Source organism: Ictalurus punctatus, chromosome 13 (assembly GCF_001660625.3).
Source record: "Ictalurus punctatus breed USDA103 chromosome 13, Coco_2.0, whole genome shotgun sequence".
NCBI lineage: Eukaryota > Metazoa > Chordata > Actinopteri > Siluriformes > Ictaluridae > Ictalurus > Ictalurus punctatus.
The window spans coordinates 5,055,001-5,074,832 of NC_030428.2; the positions used below are offsets into that span (position 1 = coordinate 5,055,001).

At 39.3% G+C, this 19,832-nt stretch overlaps 1 protein-coding gene across 5 annotated transcripts in view; it reads right to left on the reverse strand.

The window, feature by feature from the left end:
* taok2b (TAO kinase 2b) overlaps positions 1–19,832 on the reverse strand; it is a 50,413-nt gene that overhangs the window by 20,757 nt on the left and 9,824 nt on the right. For 4 of the 5 annotated variants that reach the window (XM_017483591.2, XM_047159621.2, XM_017483589.3 and 1 more), the window contains exons 6-11: positions 15,854–15,950; positions 12,461–12,574; positions 9,032–9,123; positions 6,388–6,481; positions 6,120–6,201; positions 2,961–3,128 (exon numbers count right to left, since the gene is read on the reverse strand). In XM_017483591.2, the coding sequence (XP_017339080.1) occupies positions 2,961–3,128; positions 6,120–6,201; positions 6,388–6,481; positions 9,032–9,123; positions 12,461–12,574; positions 15,854–15,950 (647 nt within the window). Of the gene's footprint in view, positions 1–2,960; positions 3,129–4,737; positions 4,876–6,119; positions 6,202–6,387; positions 6,482–9,031; positions 9,124–12,460; positions 12,575–15,853; positions 15,951–19,832 lie in introns of those variants that run through there. The other variant, XM_017483590.3, reaches the window with a different exon arrangement.

The window sequence follows — 19,832 nt, forward strand, 5'->3', positions numbered from 1 at the left end:
CAACCAATGCTTCTTTTTACATTTCACGTCTCTGTCAGCTGCCGTGCGATCAACGGGATGTGCTGCTCCGGCTCTCGGCCACTCACTGAACAGAGCAGACGCAGAGAGAGGTGTGAGTGCAGCGGGAAAGCAAGACCTCGCGCTTACAGGACAGTACTGGCGACATTTGGAAAGTTGCTACGGTTTGTCCAAAAAGTCACTGGATTGGTCACTAGGTGTTTTTTTTTTTTTGGCAAAAAAAAGAAACATGTCACTAAAGGGGTCTGATAAGTCTCCAAGTTGGCGACACTGGTCTGCACTGACAGCTAAATAAAAGGTAGGCTAAACTCCGCCTGTCCCCAGCAAACAGAATGTTGGGGCAGCTGTGGCTCAGTTGGTAGGGGTTGTCCACTAATCGTAGGGTTGGCGGTTCGATTCCCGGCCCGGGTGACTCCACATGTCGAAGTGTCCTTGGGCAAGACACTGTACCCCAAGTTGCTCCCGATGGTAAGTTAGCGCCTTGCATGGCAGCTCCTGCTACCATTGGTGTGTGAGTGTGCGTGAATGGGTGAATGAGACACAGTGTAAAGCGCTTTGGATAAAAGCGCTATATAAGTGTGCCATTTACCATTAAATAGAAGGTATAGAGGGAACGCGTGGTTTTTCATTTATGCGCATGCTATTTGAAAAGCAATAAAATACACCGAGTACCCAAATGATGCCCGATCTGTATTTTTTCTTGAAAACACTTTGTGCCCCCCTTCCGATCTCTCTGTGCCCACCCCGTGTTGAGAACCACTGCAGTAATGTAATGGAAATGTAAAGAATTATCCACACACAAGATGCAGTTACTTATATATCCACTAGAGGTCCTCTTGTCTGCGTCCTTAAACCATGGTTACTTGGGATCTTTGGGTATTTCCAACTTAACATGAAAACGTGTTTGTTTTCACCGTAATTTAATATTCGACGGCATTACGATACAAATCATGCTAAGTACAGCCATTATACTGGCCAGGCACATACAGACAAGGTAAATAAGTTGGTTGCAGCATTTATAAAACAACAGTCAGTTAACTTCCTATTTTCCTTGAAATGATAATTTCATTAAAATTGAGGATGAAATACCTCTGAATTACAATTTCAGTGCAATTACAATTTTCAGTGGTGAAATGATAGGTCTGGTCTTGTATCAGTTTTATCCTTCATGTGTGTTAGCCTAATCCTGCCTATTATGGCTGTTATGTGAAAATTTACCTCAGAATTACATTTTGGGTGATAAGTGTCAAGTTAAATTTTAACTGTTCCAATTGTTCTCGGCCTGCCTAAGATGATATTTTAGCCAGTGTGGCCCCTACCCCAAATGAGTTCCCCACCCCTGCTCTAGAATTTCGCCAGATTTAGAATGGTCCCACAATTCACAGTGAATGTAAGACTAAAATCTAAGCCATGAAGTCCAAGGAACTCTGCATACATCTGTGTAGGGATGCCACGATACAAAAATCTAGTAGTCGGTACCGATACCACCAAAAGTACACGATACCAGAGTCAATACCACAGTGTGGTATAAAAATAAATAAAAAATAAAATAAACTCCTGGAGGACATCCTCCTTTGGCTAAAACTCGCAAAAAGGGGGAGGGGGGGGGCTGGGGGAATTTAGTTATCAAACACTGTCTGACGATGACTAATAAAACAGTGCTAAGTGCTAATAACAAGTGCTAAGGTGCACTCCTAAACACACACACGCACACACACCCACCCCTTATACTCTGAATACAAGCATTAGTTTAAATTCACTGATATGGTGGCAGGCCAAAAACGATTTATTAAAACCATGAACATTTCAATAATGATTAGTGACATTAGACATTAGTGATATTCAGTTCCAGAATAATTGCAACCCCGGTACCTTCATTACCAACGGTACTCAGGATACTGCAGAAAAACAAGTACAGTCACGTTTTAAGAACGTTGGTACCGACGTATCGGTTCTTGCGACATTCCTACATCTGTGATCAAATTGTGTCGAGACGGTGGTATAATACAAAATGGTATAAACCATTTCTAAAGGTTTGAATTTTAGCAGAAGCACAGTGGGTTCAATTGTTAGGAAAAGCAAGAAGTTTGGAAACACCAGGATGCTCCCTAAAGCTGGCCAACCTGCCAAACTCCGTAACCATGCTAGAAGGGCCTTGGTCAGGGAGATGACCATGAACCCGATTGGCTAATATAACAGAGCTTCAGAAGTCCTCCGCAGAGATGGGAGAACATGTTGGAAGAACAACCACCTCAGAAATAATCCATCAATCGGGTCTTTATGGAAACCAATGCTTAGTAAAATTCATATGGCAGGAAGTTAAAAGACTTTGAACTTTTGAATGGAACTTTCTGGGCTGAACTCGAAGTGCTACCTCTTACGAACACCAGTTTACAGCTCATCAACTAGTTAATGCCATCCCTGTGGCGAAGCATGGTAGTGGCATTATATAAATGGTATTGGGGATTACAAAGTACAGAGAAAAAAATTTATACTTTTCTAGTAAGTAATAGATTTCATTTTTTTTATTTTAACTAAATTTGCAGAAATTTCTAAAAACTTGTTTTCGCTTCATCATTATGGATTATTGTGTGATGGCCAAGAAAGTCAATTTAATCTATAAGACAGTAAAATGCGCAAAAACTGAAAGGGTCTGAATACATTCCGAATCCACTGTAAGTAATAAGCTCTGTGCTCATTTGTAAGCCGCATTTTCTTCACATCTACTGCCGTTTGCTGATATTTCTAGATCATCCTTTAAGGGTAGTCAATCTATAACTTTATAATCTATAACCTAGCTGTCAATAAACGTTGATCGATAAGTACAGTATTCACAAATGAATTCAGTGAGCGGCAGTGTGACAGGGTGGAAAATATATTTTTAATTGTTCAATACTGAAATTAAGCCTTCAGTGATTGAACAGCTAAGTAGCTTCACCTACCTCCTCCTCCTCAGTGCCCTCTGCAGCAGGACCATTGTGCGTTTCCTGGAAGAGTATCTTCTTCATTTTGCGGTACTGTAGGTTGTCCAGCTCTCTCACAGCATCTTTAGTGCGAGCAATCAAATCCATCACCACAGTCAGAGGACGCTCACGACACAGGAAATGATGCTAAGAGGCAAAACAGACAAACAGCAAGCATTCAGGACAGAATAAAACCCCACAACACTTCTTAGGACCTCTACAGGACATTAATTTATTCATCTTTAGTAACTGCGTTATCCAGGTCAGGGTCCTGGTGGATCTCAGGAGCACCGGGTGAGGTGAAAATACACTCTGAATCACAGGACACCATGCACACACATTCACACCTGGGGATATTTAGTATAGTCAATCCAGCATGTTTTTGGGATTTGGGAAATAAGCGGAAAACCCGGAAGAAACCAGCACAGACCGGGGAGCATGTTCACAAACTCTTTACAGTAACCTGAGCTCAGGAACAAATCAGAGACTCTGGCTGCTGTGAAGCAGCAATGCTACCCACCATCACCATGCCACCCCTCTAGAAAACATTTTAGGCAAATATGATATGCTGCCTTACGACATCCACTTTTAAGGGTGGATTCTCAAACAACCACAAATATGAACTACATTTAAGTATTTTGCAGTACTTGATTGGTCAAGGAAGGCTTAGAAGCTCAATGTTTTGCAACAAATTTCTGTTTGGAGAAAGCTTTGCCTAAAATAAAAAAAGAAAAGAAAAGGGAATTAGTTAAAATAATACGTGCTGGTGACTCTGGGAAAATTGCCAGTAGCCTCATTTACATTCCTGCTGCATCCTCTGTGCCTTTACACATTCTCCACTGGTATATTTTCAGCACACAGACATGGCATTTTTGAATAGATTTGCTGCTGATTACACAACATCTAAACATTGGATAACCAATACAAAAACGGGAAAACAGTAGAACAATCTAGCTTTAATAAGCTGTAAAATTGTGCAATTCCTATACACTGAAGATATTGAGGTTTGAGATCAAAGATGAACGAGACGATAGATCAGAATTTCAGCTTTCATTTCCTGATATTTATATGTTAAACAACTTAGAACATGGCACCTTTTGTTTGACCCCCAGATTGGAATTTACAAAGATATACAGAGACGAGCCACAAAAGTTCTGGAACCAAGATTAAACTCTACCAAAGTGATGGAAAGGCCAAAGTGTGGAGAAAGAAAGGACCCGCTCATGATCCAAAACATATAAGCTCATCAGCCAAGCATGGTGGAGGTAGTGTCATGGCTTGGTCTTGCATGCCTGCTTCTGGACCAGGCTCACTAATCTTTATTGATGACATAACTCATGATGGTAGCAGCAGAATGAATTCAGAAGTTTATAGGGACATTGTCTGCCAATTTACAGAGAAATGCATCCAATTTAATTTGGAGGAACTTCATCATGCAACAAGACTGATACACAACACACTGCCAACACAACAAAGGACTTCATCAGGGGAAAGAAGTGGAAGGTTTTAGACTTGCCAAGTCAATCGCCATACCCAACTGAGCAGCATTTCACCTCCTGATGAGGAGAATGAATGGAGAAACGGCCCAAAACAAACAACAACTGAAAGAAGCTGCAGTATAAGCCTGGAAAAGCATCCCAAAAGTAGATTGCAACAGTTTGGTGATGTCAGTGGGTCGCCAGCTTGACGCAGTTATTGCAAACAAAAATATTGAGTTATTTATTTTAAGTTTATCTGTTCCAACACTTTTGCTTACCTAGAAAATTGGGTGGTCTGCTACCAAAGGTGCTATGTTCTAAGTTATTTAGCACATCTAGATGTAAATATCAGGAAATGAAAGCAGTCCTTTCTTCTTGGAATGGTGTAGACACACCCGAGTGCTCCAGAACACCAAACTGCCAAATGTTCTGCATTGTGGAAGTAGAAAGGGTATACTTATTTTTCACCCCCACCTGTTTTCTGAAAGTTGCTTTACTTTTCAGGAAAAAATGCCTACATATTAAAATCTTTTGTGGATTATTTTGCTGTAACCTGTGGTTATTTGTTTGTTTATAGAACTTGGTGAGGACCACACAATTGTTATTTAGGGCCTGATAAATAAAAATACACAACTTGAGGAAGGTGAACTTTCTTTTCCCCCCATGACTATTTGTTATATTTTCCAAACACCAAATGATTCATCTTTAAGTTTATTCTTAAATCAGTGAAACAAAGTATCAACAATAACAAATAGAGGACTACTACAACCCCTGGAAAAAATTATGGAATCACCTCACTTAGAGGATGTTCACCTGGGTTATTTACTTCATAGCAAATAAACAAATAGATAGAAAAGTAGGTTTGGTGATGATCAAGTCAGTATTCAGGATAATAATGCATCTTACCACAGAGCAGAGACTGTTCAAGCTTTTCTTCAGGAAAGGCAGATCAGCTCGATGACATGCCCAGCAAACAGTCCGGATCTCAATCCCATTAAAATTTATGGTGGAAATTTAAAAATATTGGTCCATGACAAAGATCCATCCCGCAAAGCTGATCTGTTAATCACTATTTGAGAAAGTGGGAACCAGCTTGATGGAGAATATTGTTTTTCATTAGTGAAGTCCATGGCTCAAAGAATTCAGGCCATCATAAAAGACAGTGGAGGAGCAACAAAGTACTAATTGTGATTTTTTTTGTTGAAGATTCCATAATTTTTTTCCCCTCAACAGTCGGCAATTCAATATATTTTCCACTACTTAATTTGGAGAAAAAAAATTATACGATTAATCAAAATTTATTTTAATTGGTTTGATGCAATTGGTTTCCTGAAGCCAGAATTTTCAGCTATTAAATTAAAATTGCTTTGTCTCATATCTGTGATTTTGTTTATTTGCTCCGAGGTAAAAAAAAAAATAAAAAAAAAAAGGCAAGTGAACATCCTCCAAGTGTGGTGATACCATATTTTTTTCCCCCAGGCATTGTACTACTAAGGTGTCAAAAATTTTGTAATGTGTGTCAAACAAGATATTATTCTTTTCACAAAGAACCTCTGCAGATTTCACTGTTGAGACTGACTAAAAAGGTTCTCATAAAGTGGATTGATCATTGTGAATGAATATGACAGAGTAGGAGTTTTGATACTGTAATAATATTCACCTTGAGCAGCACATCAGAGGTAGGTCTGTCCTGGGCAATCTTCTGTAGACAGGAGTCCACAAAATTTCGGAAATAATCCGACCTTAAATTTAACAAAAAGAAAGAAAAAATTCAGTGTGTTAGATAAGAAGGAAGGTGTTAAAATGGGAACGTATAATAAGACATTGTATCGAGTCAGTATCAGAGAATCAGGTGTGAAGGGAGACTCCTGAAAAAGACAGACAAAAAGATAATAAATATATGATGTTTATAGGAAATGATTTCTCACCAGTGATTAGACTGCAGGACTGGGCTTTCGTTCTGAGCAATGTGATATAAGGCACTCATAGCATTCATGTTAAATAAGGGAGGCTTTCTCTCCGCTGCGAGAGAGAGAGAGAGAGAGAGAGAGAGAGAGAGAGAGAGATTACATTTGTTGAGCAGCACCAAACTTCTTGTTTTTATTAAATTAGAAGAGTTCCCTTCAGTTCTTTTTTTTATGTTATTGCATAAAGTTTTGAACAGTCATTTGCCAGCATGATATTCTCTGATATTTATAGCCAATTTGGCTCTTTTGGGAAGGGTCCTACACCAATATCTTTTTCAACACCTCCTTGTAAAATGTGCATAATACCAGTAATACCTATAAAGCTATATAATTCTGCATATAAAAACATTTTAATGTCATTTTATTGGGTTTTAAATGAACAACACTTTCATATTAACAAGAAATTATCATAGAAGCAGTGGAGATGTTGCAACAAATGTTGCAGCTGTGATCGACAACCAAATTGGCTCGGCTACTTAGCAATCTGTGAAATATCAAAGATCGATGCTGACTGAGGACGGCGGTATTAACATGAAAGTTGAAGTTTTGGAATCTGATCTGTTTGAGCAGGGTGTACAGATGAGGAGGAGTGAGAGCTTTACATAAAGGACCAAAGTGCTGCTGCACTGCTCTCTTTAGGTTGAGATGACAAGTGCCCACTTGAACGGCATTGTGGGTAATGTAGGAAACCATTAGCCAAATTGAAAATAAACTAAATGTACCATCGGTCACTATGTACTCCTAAAAGGTCATCAGATCATCCCATGATACAGATATGCGATAGTGAACAAGTCCACTACCAGTGTAACTATACTGAAAAGTAAATACTACTACTAATAATAATAATCTAAGAAATTCTGCTCCCCTACAGTGCATCCGGAAAGTATTCACAGCACTTCACTTTTTCCACATTTTGTTATGTTACAGCCTTATTCCAATGTGTATTAAATTCATTATTTTCCACCAAAATTCTACAAACAATACCCCATAATGACAACGTGAAAGAAGTTTGTTTGAAATCTTTGTAAATTTATTTAAAAAAAAAAAAAAAAAAAAAAAAAAAAAAAAAAAAAAAAAAGCACATGTACATAAGTATTCACAGCCTTTGCTCAATACTTTGTTCAAACACCTTTGGCACCAATTACAGCCTCAAGTGTTTTGAGCATGATGCTACAAGCTTGGCACAGCTATTTTTGGGCAGTTTCTCCCATTCTTCTTTGCAGGACCTCTCAAGCTCCATCAGGTTGGATGGTGAGCATCGTTGCACAGCCATTTTCAGATCTCTCCAGAGATGTTCAATCGGGTTCAAGTCTGGGATCTGGCTGGGCCACTCAAGGACATTCACAGAGTTGTCCTGTAGCCAGTCCATTGTTATCTTGGCTGTGTGCTTAGGGTCGCTTGTTGTCCTGTTGGAAGATGAACCTTCACCCCGGTCTGAGGTCCAGAGCGCTCTGGAGCAGGTTTTCATCAACGATGTCTCTGTACATTTCTGCATTCATCTTTCCCTCGATCCTGACTAGTCTCCCAGTTCCTGCTGCTGAAAAACATCCCCACAGCATGATGCTGCCACCACCATGCTTCACTGTAGAGATGGTATTGGCCAGGTGATGACTGGTGCCTGGTTTCCTCCAGACATGAAACTTGCCATTCAAGCCAAAAGGGTTCAATCTTTGTTTCATCAGATTACATAATTTTGTTTCTCATGGTCTGAGAGTCCTTCAGGTTCCTTTTGGCAAACTCGAGGCGGGCTGTGGCTTCCGTCTGGCCACTCTAACATACAGGCCTGATTGGTGGAGTGCTGCAGAGATGGTTGTTCTTCTGGAAGGTTCTCCTCTCTCCAGAGACACGCTGGAGCTCTGTCAGAGTTACCATCGGGTTTTTGGTCACTTCCCTGACTAAGGCCCTTCTCCTGATGGTTCCAAACTTCTCCCATTTACGGATGATGGAGGCCACTGTGCTCATTGGGACCTTCAATGCTGCAGAAACGTTTCTGTACCATTCCCCAGATCTGTGCCTCAATACAATCCTGTCTCGGAGGTCTCCAGACAATTCCTTGGACTTCATGGCTTGGTTTGTGCTCTGACGTGTATTGTTAACTGCGGGTTAACAGGTGGACTCCAATCAAGTTGTAGAAACATCTCAAGGATGATCAGTGGAAACAGGATGCACCTGAGCTCAATTTTGAGTGTCATGGCAAAGGCTGTGAATACTTAGATGTGCTTTTTATTTTTAATAAATTTACAAAGCTTTCAAACAAACTTTTTTCATGTTGTCATTATGGGGTATTGTTTCTACAATTTTGAGGAAAATAATGAATTTAATCCATTTTGGAATAAGGCTGTAACATGACAAAATGTGGAAAAAGTGAAGAGCTGTGAATACTTTCCGGATGCACTGTATATTCCAATTATCCCGGTTTAGATGAAAAGTCTATTTACAAGCTTTGATACAACACTTTCCTATACTTTCAACTTAAAAATGAATTTATTTTTATTTTTTTTTTTTTTATAATACAGAAAGAGGAAATTTAACTGTCAAAGTTTTACATTAACCCACAAAAATAAAACAAGTAAACGTAAAGCTTTACAAATGCTCAATTACTTACCCAGCTCTATACAAGTGATGCCGAGTGACCACACATCCACTTTCCCTTCATACTGGCCCTCATCCATGGCCAGGATCACCTCTGGAGCCATCCTACATCAAACACACACATTCCCTACTATTAATAGTGCATCTGCCATTAGTTGCCAAAATTACATAATTAGATAGATAGATAATTTATTGGTCCTCAAAGAGGAAATTTGTTTCCACCGTGTGTGCGTAGCAAAACAAAAACATATCATCATACATATAAACCATCATAAACAATCACAGGCATAGAGGGGAGAAGGGGACAAAAAGAAAAACATAAGGATCATCATAGAACAAATGCATCTGGAATCACAATGGCTGAGTACCTGTGTGTTTAACGCTCGTATAGCCATAGGAACAAAACTCCTACCATAGCTGGCCTTTCTGCACATGGGTAGTCTATACCTGCGGCCAGAAGGAAGGGGGTTGAAATATTGATAAAGTGGGTGGTTTGGGTCATTCAAAATTTTATGTGCCTTCCGGAGCGTATATGAACTGACACAGTCCGATAAATTAGGGGTGGGAATACCAATATTTTTTCTTGCTAAATTTGTTATTTTCAAAAGTTTGTTCTTATTGGTTACTGTTAGCATATTGAAAAAACTAATGGCACCATACATAAGAACTGGTTCAATAATACTTCAGTACAGAAGAAGAAGAAGCAGGCTAGGCTGAACAGACAGATATTTAACTTTATGAATAACTGTGAGTCTCTGTTGATAGCAGTTGTAAATACCTAGAGTGTGCTGATTGAAGTTGAGAGGTTTATCCAATGTAATGCCCAGATATCTGAAATGCTCCACACTTTCAACCATCTCTCCGTTAATGGTAATACTGGAAGGATGGGTAAGTGTTTTGGAAGAGCTAAGAACCAGTTCCTTAGCCTTTTTGATAGTTATCACACCATGTACTAAAATGTGCTATGGAGCGTTGATAGTCCAAAAAAGAATCATTGTCCTTATTAAGCAATACAACAAATGGCAATATCATCTGCATATTTCAAGTAATGAGTGGTCGTGACTGGACTCTGACAGACATTTGTATAGAGAATATAAAGAAGTGGACTAAATACACACCCCTGAGGGGCACCAGTGTTGAGAACAATAATGGGTGATAATGCATTGTTCACCTTTACCACTTGTGGTCTATTAGAAAGGAAATTATAAATCCAGTGTACTAGTGGTGATGGAACTTGCAGACACTGTAGTTTCCTGATTACCTGATGACGCTGAATTGAGTTAAAGGTGGAGCTAAAGTCAATGAAAAGAAGTCTGGCATAGTTTCCAGGAATATCCAGGTGTTGAAGTAGACAGTGCAAGAGACAAGTCACTGCATCCCCTGTACCTCTCTTCTAGTTATATGCAAATTGGAGGCAAGCCAAAAAGGGTGAAACATATGGAAGCATCATTTTTTGAACCATTTTCTAAAATCATTTCATTATGATTGAAGTTAATGATAACAGCCTGTAGTGATTTAACTCTGTTGGATGAGTTTTTTGGGGAACAGGAATAACAACTGATGTTTTCCATGTGACTGGTATTGCTGAAGTACAAAGTGATCGAAGAAAAAGAGAATGAAGAATGGGGTTAATTCCAGAGCACAGTTTTTCAAGACCTGACCTGGAATTCCATCTTATTACATCTCAGTTTGCACTTAATAGGCTGGAAATAGACATCCTGCTTAGTTAGAAGGGACTCGTAATCCAGCTTTTGAGAAGGCAAAGAATCCAAAAGGCTATCACACTCTGCTGAAAAATCAGAGGTATCAAAACGGGCATATAAATTATTAAGATTAGCAGCAAAGGTGGTGGGATCTGGTACAGAAACAGTCTGTTTAACGGCTTGTCCAGTAAGAGACCTGACTTGCTGAAAAGCCTGTTTGGTGTTCATATTTGCAAAGTCCTGCTCCAATTTGTTTTTATACTTCTTTTTAGCCTTGAATATTTCAGTTTTGATGTCCTGGTGTATGATTTTGAGACCAGCAAAGTCATTTTGCTTAAAGGCAAGTTTTCTCTTGTGGAAAAGAGATTTTAGAGATGAGTTGATCCAAGGTTTTGAATTTGGGTATGTTCTGGAAGTCTTTACCGGTATCAAGGAATCCATACAGAATTTAATGTAATCAGTAATAACCAAAGTCTGCTCATCAAGCTCTCCCTCAAAGACTTCCCAGTCTGTACATGCAAAGCAGCCTTGAAGGCATGCAATAGCATCTTCGGACCATTGAGGGACGCTGTGTATTAGTAGCCTGCGTTGTTTGAGCCGTTGTTTGTAAACAGGAAGTAAATGGATAACATTATGATCCGCTAATCCTAGCAGTGGGAGAGCTCTAGCTTTATAGGCTTCCGGGATATTACTGTAACATAAATATATAGTTTTATTAAATCTTGTTGGTACATCTACATATTGATTGAAGGCTGGCAATGCGTAATCAAGCCGACAGCTGTCGAAGTCTCCAAGTAGTAGTACTGGAACATCCGGGTATTTGCTGAGCATAGTCTGTGTATAACGCGCTATCTGCTCAGCCGCTGCCTTGACATTAGCACTTGGAGGAACATAAACACAGCTAAGCACAACAGTTGAGATCTCCGTGGGGAGGTAAAAGGCACAGGCGGACAGGGTGAGTAGCTCCAGGTCCGGATTACAAGATTTCCTGTGTACTTTGATGTTAGTACACCACTGCGAGTTGATGTACATACACACACCACCTCCGCGCTCTTTCCCCGAATTACTGGTTCTGTCTGCACGAAAGATCTCAAAACAGTCCAGGCTAAAGTCGGTATCCGGGACAGACTTATCCAGCCAGGACTCTGTCAAAGCGAGAACACATGCCTCCAGGAACGGTACATCCGTGAGACATTTCGCATGCAATAAGTCCATTTTGTTTTTCAATGAACGAACGTTTGAAAGGATGATTGAGGGTAGTGGAGGTTGAAAAGGATGCCTTCTAAGTCTACAAAGTACCCCTCCTCGCCTTCCTCTTTAAGCCAGTTGTTAGTGTTATATCCAGCGGAATGGCAATAAATGGGTTCAGTTGGCAGTGGATAGAGTTACGAAGGAGTAGAAGTTCCTCCGGTGAATAAGCGAGTCCATTCCCCGCTCTGACATCATTTAACTGAATACTCCAAGCAGTACAGTCACTAACAATCCATGTAGTTATAGAAATAATCCAAATCCAACTTGTCCAATTCCCCATGATGTTTTAGCCGTTGACAAACAGACTAGCAACAACAAACAAACACACACACAACGCACCGCCCGTGCCATCGCAGCTAATGCATGCGCCGAGTCATATATGCAAAACATATCATTAAAAAAATCACAGGCAGAGCATTTCGGCTTTTATCACTCATTCGTTTTAAAACTGTTTGTAAAATTTCATTTAAAAAAAGTTCATCTCTCACCAGTAGGGTGTGCCTACAAAGGAATTGGCAGGCGCCACGATGGAAGCAGAGCCAAAATCTCCCAATTTTACTTGCCCTGGCTCAGTCAATAAGATATTTCCAGCCTTCACATCTCTGCGAGGAAACATACACAAAAATTTATCAGTAAAAGACCCAGAATTAAGGTATCATATGCATAGTGAATATCCACCTTGCCAGGGGAAGAGGGACCTGGGATTTGACAAAAACTTAAGAAATTTACCACCACTTAAATCTCATTCAATTCAGGAGCAATAAATCATGCCAAATGTCAGCATAAAACATGCAGCATTTTACTGAAAATAAAATAAGAACTATACAAGACTAACAGCACCGCATTCTGTTGCAGTTTGTTCCTCATTTATTTATTAAACGCATAGCAGAAGCATATTAAATTTTATTTGTATAGCACTTTTAACAATGGACATTGACACAAAGCAGCTTTACAGAAATATATATATTTTAAGTTGATAAATTTAATCCTTAATGAACAATCCAGAGGCAAATGTGGCAATAAAAAAAACTCTGAGATGACATAAGGAAGAAACCTTGAAAAGAACCAGACTCAAACAGGAACTCATCCTCATCTAGGTAACATCTATGGGCATTTTCACACCTAGTTCATTGGAGCACTCAAAGCAGTCTTGGGCCAATGTACGTGAACACTCCAAATGATCTCAGACCCCCTTAAAAGGACCCACAAACGAACAGTACCGAGACCACCTCAGGAGGTGGTCCGAGTAGGGTTCTTTTGTGGTTTGATTGATTTGTGCATTGTGAAAACAAAGTGGTATAAGTCTGCTTCACATTTCGCTTTATAGATAAAGAACTTGAGAGTTGCTGTACATATATAGCTCAAGCTCCCCAGAAAAACAACTAAAATTGCTTTCCATGGGGTCATGTAGTTAGACAATAAGGTCAGCATGTTAGGTAGCAACAAGACATAAGCTGATAGAGCCACTGTGGTAATAGCAATTATGTTATAGAGCTTAAGTTATTAGGCAGCAATAATAATAATAATAATAATAATAATAATAATAATAATAATAATAATAATAATAATAATAATATAGTGTCAGTGACGGGAACAACAGTTACTGTATAATACTATTACTATACATATTTAAATCTCACCCTGTCAAATCACTTCTTTGTGCTTGTGTATATGACACAAACACAATCGTCAATCAGACACTAGCAAAAGATCTAGAAAACAACAGGCCTTGTAATAGTTTTAGAGAGTAGGTAGTGGTGGCAGGTTTAAAAATAGGCAATAAATGAGAAACTGGAAAGAAGGGGGGGGGGGGAGTGAGGAAGGGTAAATACCACTTCTACAAAACTCGTGAAAGACTACAGACGCAACAGATGTAGCTCTAGTTTAAGTGACTCAGCTCAGTGAGTCAATGTCCCCCCCCAGCTCAACCGAACATTTGGGAAAAAAAACTGCATGGCACAGTGTCATATGCTTTGGTCTGGGAATATATTATATATATTCTTTTTTTTTTTTTTATATATATAAAGGTCACTTATATAGCCAAGTCTATTGACAACTACAGTCATGTGAAAAAAATAAGTACACCCCATGGAAATTGTTGGCTTTTTGGACAAGCAAACATTTGATCATATTTAAAACAGTGCCTATTAATAAAGTTGATGTACTTGAACAAAATACTTTAGCTTTAAAATAAATTAGCTTTTTCAATCATTTACTCAACTGAAATATGAATAGATGTGATTTTTCTGTGGAAAAAAGTAAGTACACCCTTGGCCTCAGAAGCTAGCATTGTACCCTTTAGCAGATATAAAGTCTTGTAGGCGTTTTGCATAACTGTCCACCATGCTTGGAATTTTTGACCACTCTTCCATGCAATATTCTTTCAGCAGCAAGATGTTTAAGGGTTTTCTTGCATGTATTGCCCATTTCAAATCCCCCTCTCCCAAACATTTCAATGGGATTCAAATCCGGGCTTTGACTAGGCCATTCCATAATCCTCCATTTCTTCTTTTTGAGCAATTCCTTGGTAGATTTGCTAGTGTGCTTAGGATCAATATCCTGTTGAAAGGTCCACTTTTAGTTCAACTCCAACTTTCGGACAGATTATCTTCAAGCACTCTTTGATATGATATAAAATTCATAGTTGAATCAATGAATGTCCAGTCCCTGAGGCAGCAAAGCAACCCCAAACCATAACATTTCCACCACTATGATTCACAGTTGGTATGTGGTGCTTTTCCTGAAAAACTGGCTTTGGTCTGTGCCAAACATGTCTGCTGTTACTGTGGCCAAACAACTCACTTTGATTTGTCTGTCCAGAGCACATTATTCCAAAAGGCCTGGTCTTTGCCTATATGCTCACTGGCAAACGGTATTCTTGCGGTATTCTTGTGTTCCTTTTATATAGCAAAGGCTTTTTCCTGGCACACCTCCCATGCAGGTCACCTTTGTGCAATCTCTTTCTGATTGTAGATCCATAGACTTTGACACAAACAGTTGCAAGGCTTACTAGCAGATCCTGGGATGAAATTTTGGTATTCTTGGAGACCTGGACAAATTGGCAGTCATTTGAAATCCGTGCCTTACAGTGGAATAATGTAGTTCAAATAATTTGAAATAATTTAAATCCCTTGCCAGACTCATAGGCATCCACAAACTTTTTTTCTGAAGGCCTTATAGAACTCTTTAATCTTGGCATAGACCAACATTTAATCAACACCACCACACACCTCAATACCAAAGGGAACACCAGACGCTAGATATGAGAGGGGTATAAATAAGAGACAGGTTCCAGTTGCACTCCCTAAGCAGGTTCTAATCACTCAAACCCAATCTTGAACACCTGATTCTAGTTTTATGGATGTGAAGGTGTGATAAATGTAGGGGTGTACTTACTTTTTCCATGTGACCTGTTTTTTTTTTTTGTTAATTTGTGAAAATTACAACAAAATGTCAATTTTGTGTGCCAGTTCATAGAGTGAACCAACTTCATTCACAGCCAGTATTTGAAAGAGGATCAATGTTTGCTTATCCAAATATTAAGAAAAAAGATTTTTTTTTTAAATTCCTTTTTTTTTTCTTCTTCACATGACTATATTGACAAGTATTTGCATGTATACTCCAGGCTAAAACTGTGATGCTCAGATACCTATGGATGAACACATGGTGCGTGACTTTCTAGCAGCTTGTACCTGGCATGGCAATAAACCCACCAGGACCCCCTATCTGAGTGGCATTTATACAAATCCAAAAGATGCATCTCTTTTAACATAATACAACTGTATTCACACTCAATGAACAGGATACACAATGATATCTAAAAAGGGAACCAATAAGTATTAGAACAAGAAAACTGGACCTGGGGGGAACTGACACTCTACCTGTGAATCATGTTGTGGGAGTGGAGGTACACCAGGCCCTGCAGAGCACCATGAATGATCGCTGCAATCTCTACTTCCTGCAATGGCTTCTTGTGCACTGAGAGAAAACAGGAACAAATACAAAACAGCAGTTCCCAGTTTTATCAGAGCATGTTCAGGCTATTAAAGTCCTAACTTATAACTCATAATGTCCAACATTGTAAGGTATTGTGCAATGCTGACATTAAAGAAGAAATTAAACATACACAAAATAAAAATAATTTCATAGAAATTAAGGGTCACAACAATGGAGTGTTTTTCCAAGGTCATGGAACAGTAATGCCATAATAAAACTTTCATTTCCACTCTGAAATAGCAACGTCAAAAGGTCAAAGTCTTTTATGCATCATTGCACATACAGTCAAGCTTGTTTGTATACTGAAATGCGAGACTCTGGTAAGAGCAAGATATCAACAAATTTAATCAATAAATATGAATAAATATAAATTGCTCTATTTAGGTTAATAAGAAGGCAAGATGGGCTATTTGCTTGGTAAAGTTTGATAGCAGTACTTTTTGTTATTTTTTGCAAAATAACAATGCTAATGTAAAGTACATGAGGTCCCAGCATACAGACACTATCACGGTTTCGTGACAAATCTGTAAAGTGAGAATGGACATAAGGCTATGTGGTAATGTCAAAGCCCCTAAGTAAAAACTGTTCCTGATATCTAAATAGTTCTGTAACAGCTGTTAGATGACAAGCAAAGAGAAGCAAAGTCTATTTTGATTTTGCGAGCATTCCTCAGGCACTGTAACCAGTAGCTTTGTAGTTTTGGGCAGAGCCTGTTCCCTACCACACAGTGATGCAACCAGTCAAGATGCTTTCTTTCTATGATACATAGATGGAAGCTGGTGAGATCTTAGGGGCAAGTTCAAACTTCTTGAGCTTTTATGAACTCTAGAGCCAGACCTAATGATCAGGAAGGACCAGGAAATCCACTACGGCTCTGTTGATGTGTATGGGGGTGTGATCTCCCTCCAGCAAAATCCTGTAGTCCACCGTCATCACCTTCATCTTGCTAATGCTGAGAGAGCGTTATCATTGTAATATTCTGACAAAGTTCTCTTCTCTGTGGGGGTCTTTTTCATCTCGTTTGTAAAAAGAGCCAGAATTGTTGTATCGGTGTGCAACCAATGCTATCATTCATTTCAAACAAAGCGAGGAAACACCTGGAATTTGGTGAAGCACCTGAAAGACGGTCCTATATTATGTTTGTTTGAGGCAGCTGCACTGTTGCCGTGAAACCAGCTAACGTTATGCTCCATGTAATGTTTGTGATAGCCAGTTATTTGTTAATGACGCTAACACATTGCAATGTTATAAACTACCTCCTAATGGGCCAGCATGCATCACCATTCAGCCCGTGCCCTGTCAGCTAAATGTAGCCTAATGTCACTAATCATTATTCAAATGTTCATGGTTTTAATAAATCGTTTTTGGCCTGCCACCATATCAGTGAATTCAAACTAATGCTTGTATTCAGAGTATAAGGGGTAGGGGTGTGTGTGTGTGCACGTGTGTGTGTTTAGGAGTGCACCTTAGCACTTGTTATTAGCACTTAGCACTGTTTTATTAGTCATTGTCAGACAGTGTTTGATAACTAAAATATCCCCCCCTCTCTTTTTGCCAGTATCAGCCAGGGGAGGATGTCCTCCAGGAGTTTTTAATTTTGTAAAAAATAGATAATTAAATAAATTATACTACACCATGGTATCGAGTATCGTGTACTTTTGGTGGTATCGATACAGACTACTAGATTTTAGGTATCGTGACATCCCTAGATGTTACCAATTCATATCACTTACTGTCTCAATCATGAAGTTTAGCCATAAATATAAGCCTTGTGGTGAGTTTAACAGGTAGGATGCAGTTAAATGCTGAGCTGTAATCAACAGAAAGCATTCTCTTAAGTGTTTTTCTCGTCAAGTAGTTTTGAAGTTTAGAAAAGCCATTCTCTGAATCTGGCATGTCTGAACTGTCCGCCCACCTCCTCAGCGATTGGCCAGTAGCGACGTGTGAATGAATGGGAGGTGAAAACTCCGACACCTTCCTCAAGCTCGTTTATCACAGACAGTGTGGGGTCATAATATATTTATCAGTTTAAACTGGTTTTCACATACAGTTGCAATCAAAATTATTTAACCCCCATTGCAAATCAGGTTTGTCAAAATGTACAGACTTTCAGCTGTTTGAAATGAACAAATCAAACAAAAGCAATTGAAATAGTTCAACACAACGAATGTTTCAAGTGGTTTCCCCAAATTCAAATGAAAGTGCAACTTATGACTTCTCCAGTTTCAAAATTATTCAACCCACTGAACAGAATCCCTCACAACAGCACAAATATGCAAAACAGGTGTTGTCACAAGCACACCTGATGCAGCTAATCAAGGGCTTCATTAGTTTTACCAGGTGTGCTTGAGCTGGAACACTTGATATACCTGAACTGGCTAGGGGTTGGTTGAGTGTACACTACCTGGACGGGGCAGAAAAACGAAGCAATCAATGGCTGCAAACAGATTTCTGAGAAGGTAGGTTGTGAAAAATCCTCGAGTGACTGCAAAAGACCTGCAGCAAGACTTGGTGGCAACAGGCACTGAGGTTCAAGTGAGCACAGTAAGGCGCGTACTAAACGCAGAAGGTTTCCATGCCAGAACTCAAAAGACGTACACCACTACTGACCCAAAAGCACAAGAAAAGTCGCCTCAAAATCATAAATAAGCCACAGAAGTTTTGGGATTCTGTTCTGTGGAGCGACTAAACAAAACTGGAAATTTTCAACATGACAGTGTTGAAGCAGTATGTCTGGAGGAAGAAGAATGAAGATAGAACAGTCTGACCAGTATCAAGAATGGTGGTGGATCGGTGATGCTCTGGGGCTGCTTTGCATCCTCTAGCACTGGAAATCTGCAGAGTGTGGAAGGCAAGATGGATTTACTGGAGTATCAAGAAATCCTAGGAGAAAACATCATGCCGTCTGTGAGGAAGCTGAAGCTTTGGTGTCATTGGACCTTCCAACAGGACAATGATCCAAAGCATACCTCAAATTCCACCAAGGCTTGGTTGCAGAAGTAGTCCTGGGTCATCAAAGTCACCTGACTTGACAAAAATCTCTGGTTGGATTTGAAAGGCAGTTGTTGCAAGCAAACCCAAGAATATTACTGAACTGGAGGCCATTGCTCATGAGGAATGGGCTAAGATTCCTCAGGAACACTGCCAGAAACTCTGGATCTTGTTTGCAGCAAGTCATAACAGCAAAATGATGTTCTAATAAGTACTAAAGATGCTTGCCATGAAGGGGTTGGATAATTTTGAAACTGGAGAAATCATTATAAGTTGCATTTTCAGTTGAATTTGGGGAAACCACTTGAAGCAATCATTTTGTTGAACTATTTCAACTGCTTTTGTTTGTTCATTGCAAATAGCTGAAAGTCTGTAAATTTTGACAAACAAACCCTGATTTGCAATGGGGGTTAAATAATTTTAACTGCAACTGTAGTGTGAGGGAATGATTGGTTCTTTTTAAATAAATTAACTTGTGGACTGTAATATTGTCAAAGGAGTGAAGATAAGAAGTAGCGATAAACAACACATCAAATGTTATTAATGTATTCCACATGTTTTTGAACTGATGGATGGTTATCACTGTTACTTTGTCATTCAAATAGTTAAATCTCATTAGGGTTAGAGAGCTCAGGCTCTCTCCCCTGTTTGGCTGCTGGCTCTTGTCTGTCATTGTGTAGTTAGACGTCTCTCATGTCTAAAGTTGACGTGTGCTGATGCTTCTCAACGGCTGTATGCTGCACGTGTACAAATTTTAAAGAGTCTCCTTCTCATCTCATTTAAAGCACAGCTGTTTTATGTAAACAGACAACACAAAAAAACGTGTTTTCACACATTCCTCCTTGCTTTTTAGCAGCCCTTCTTTTATGATTG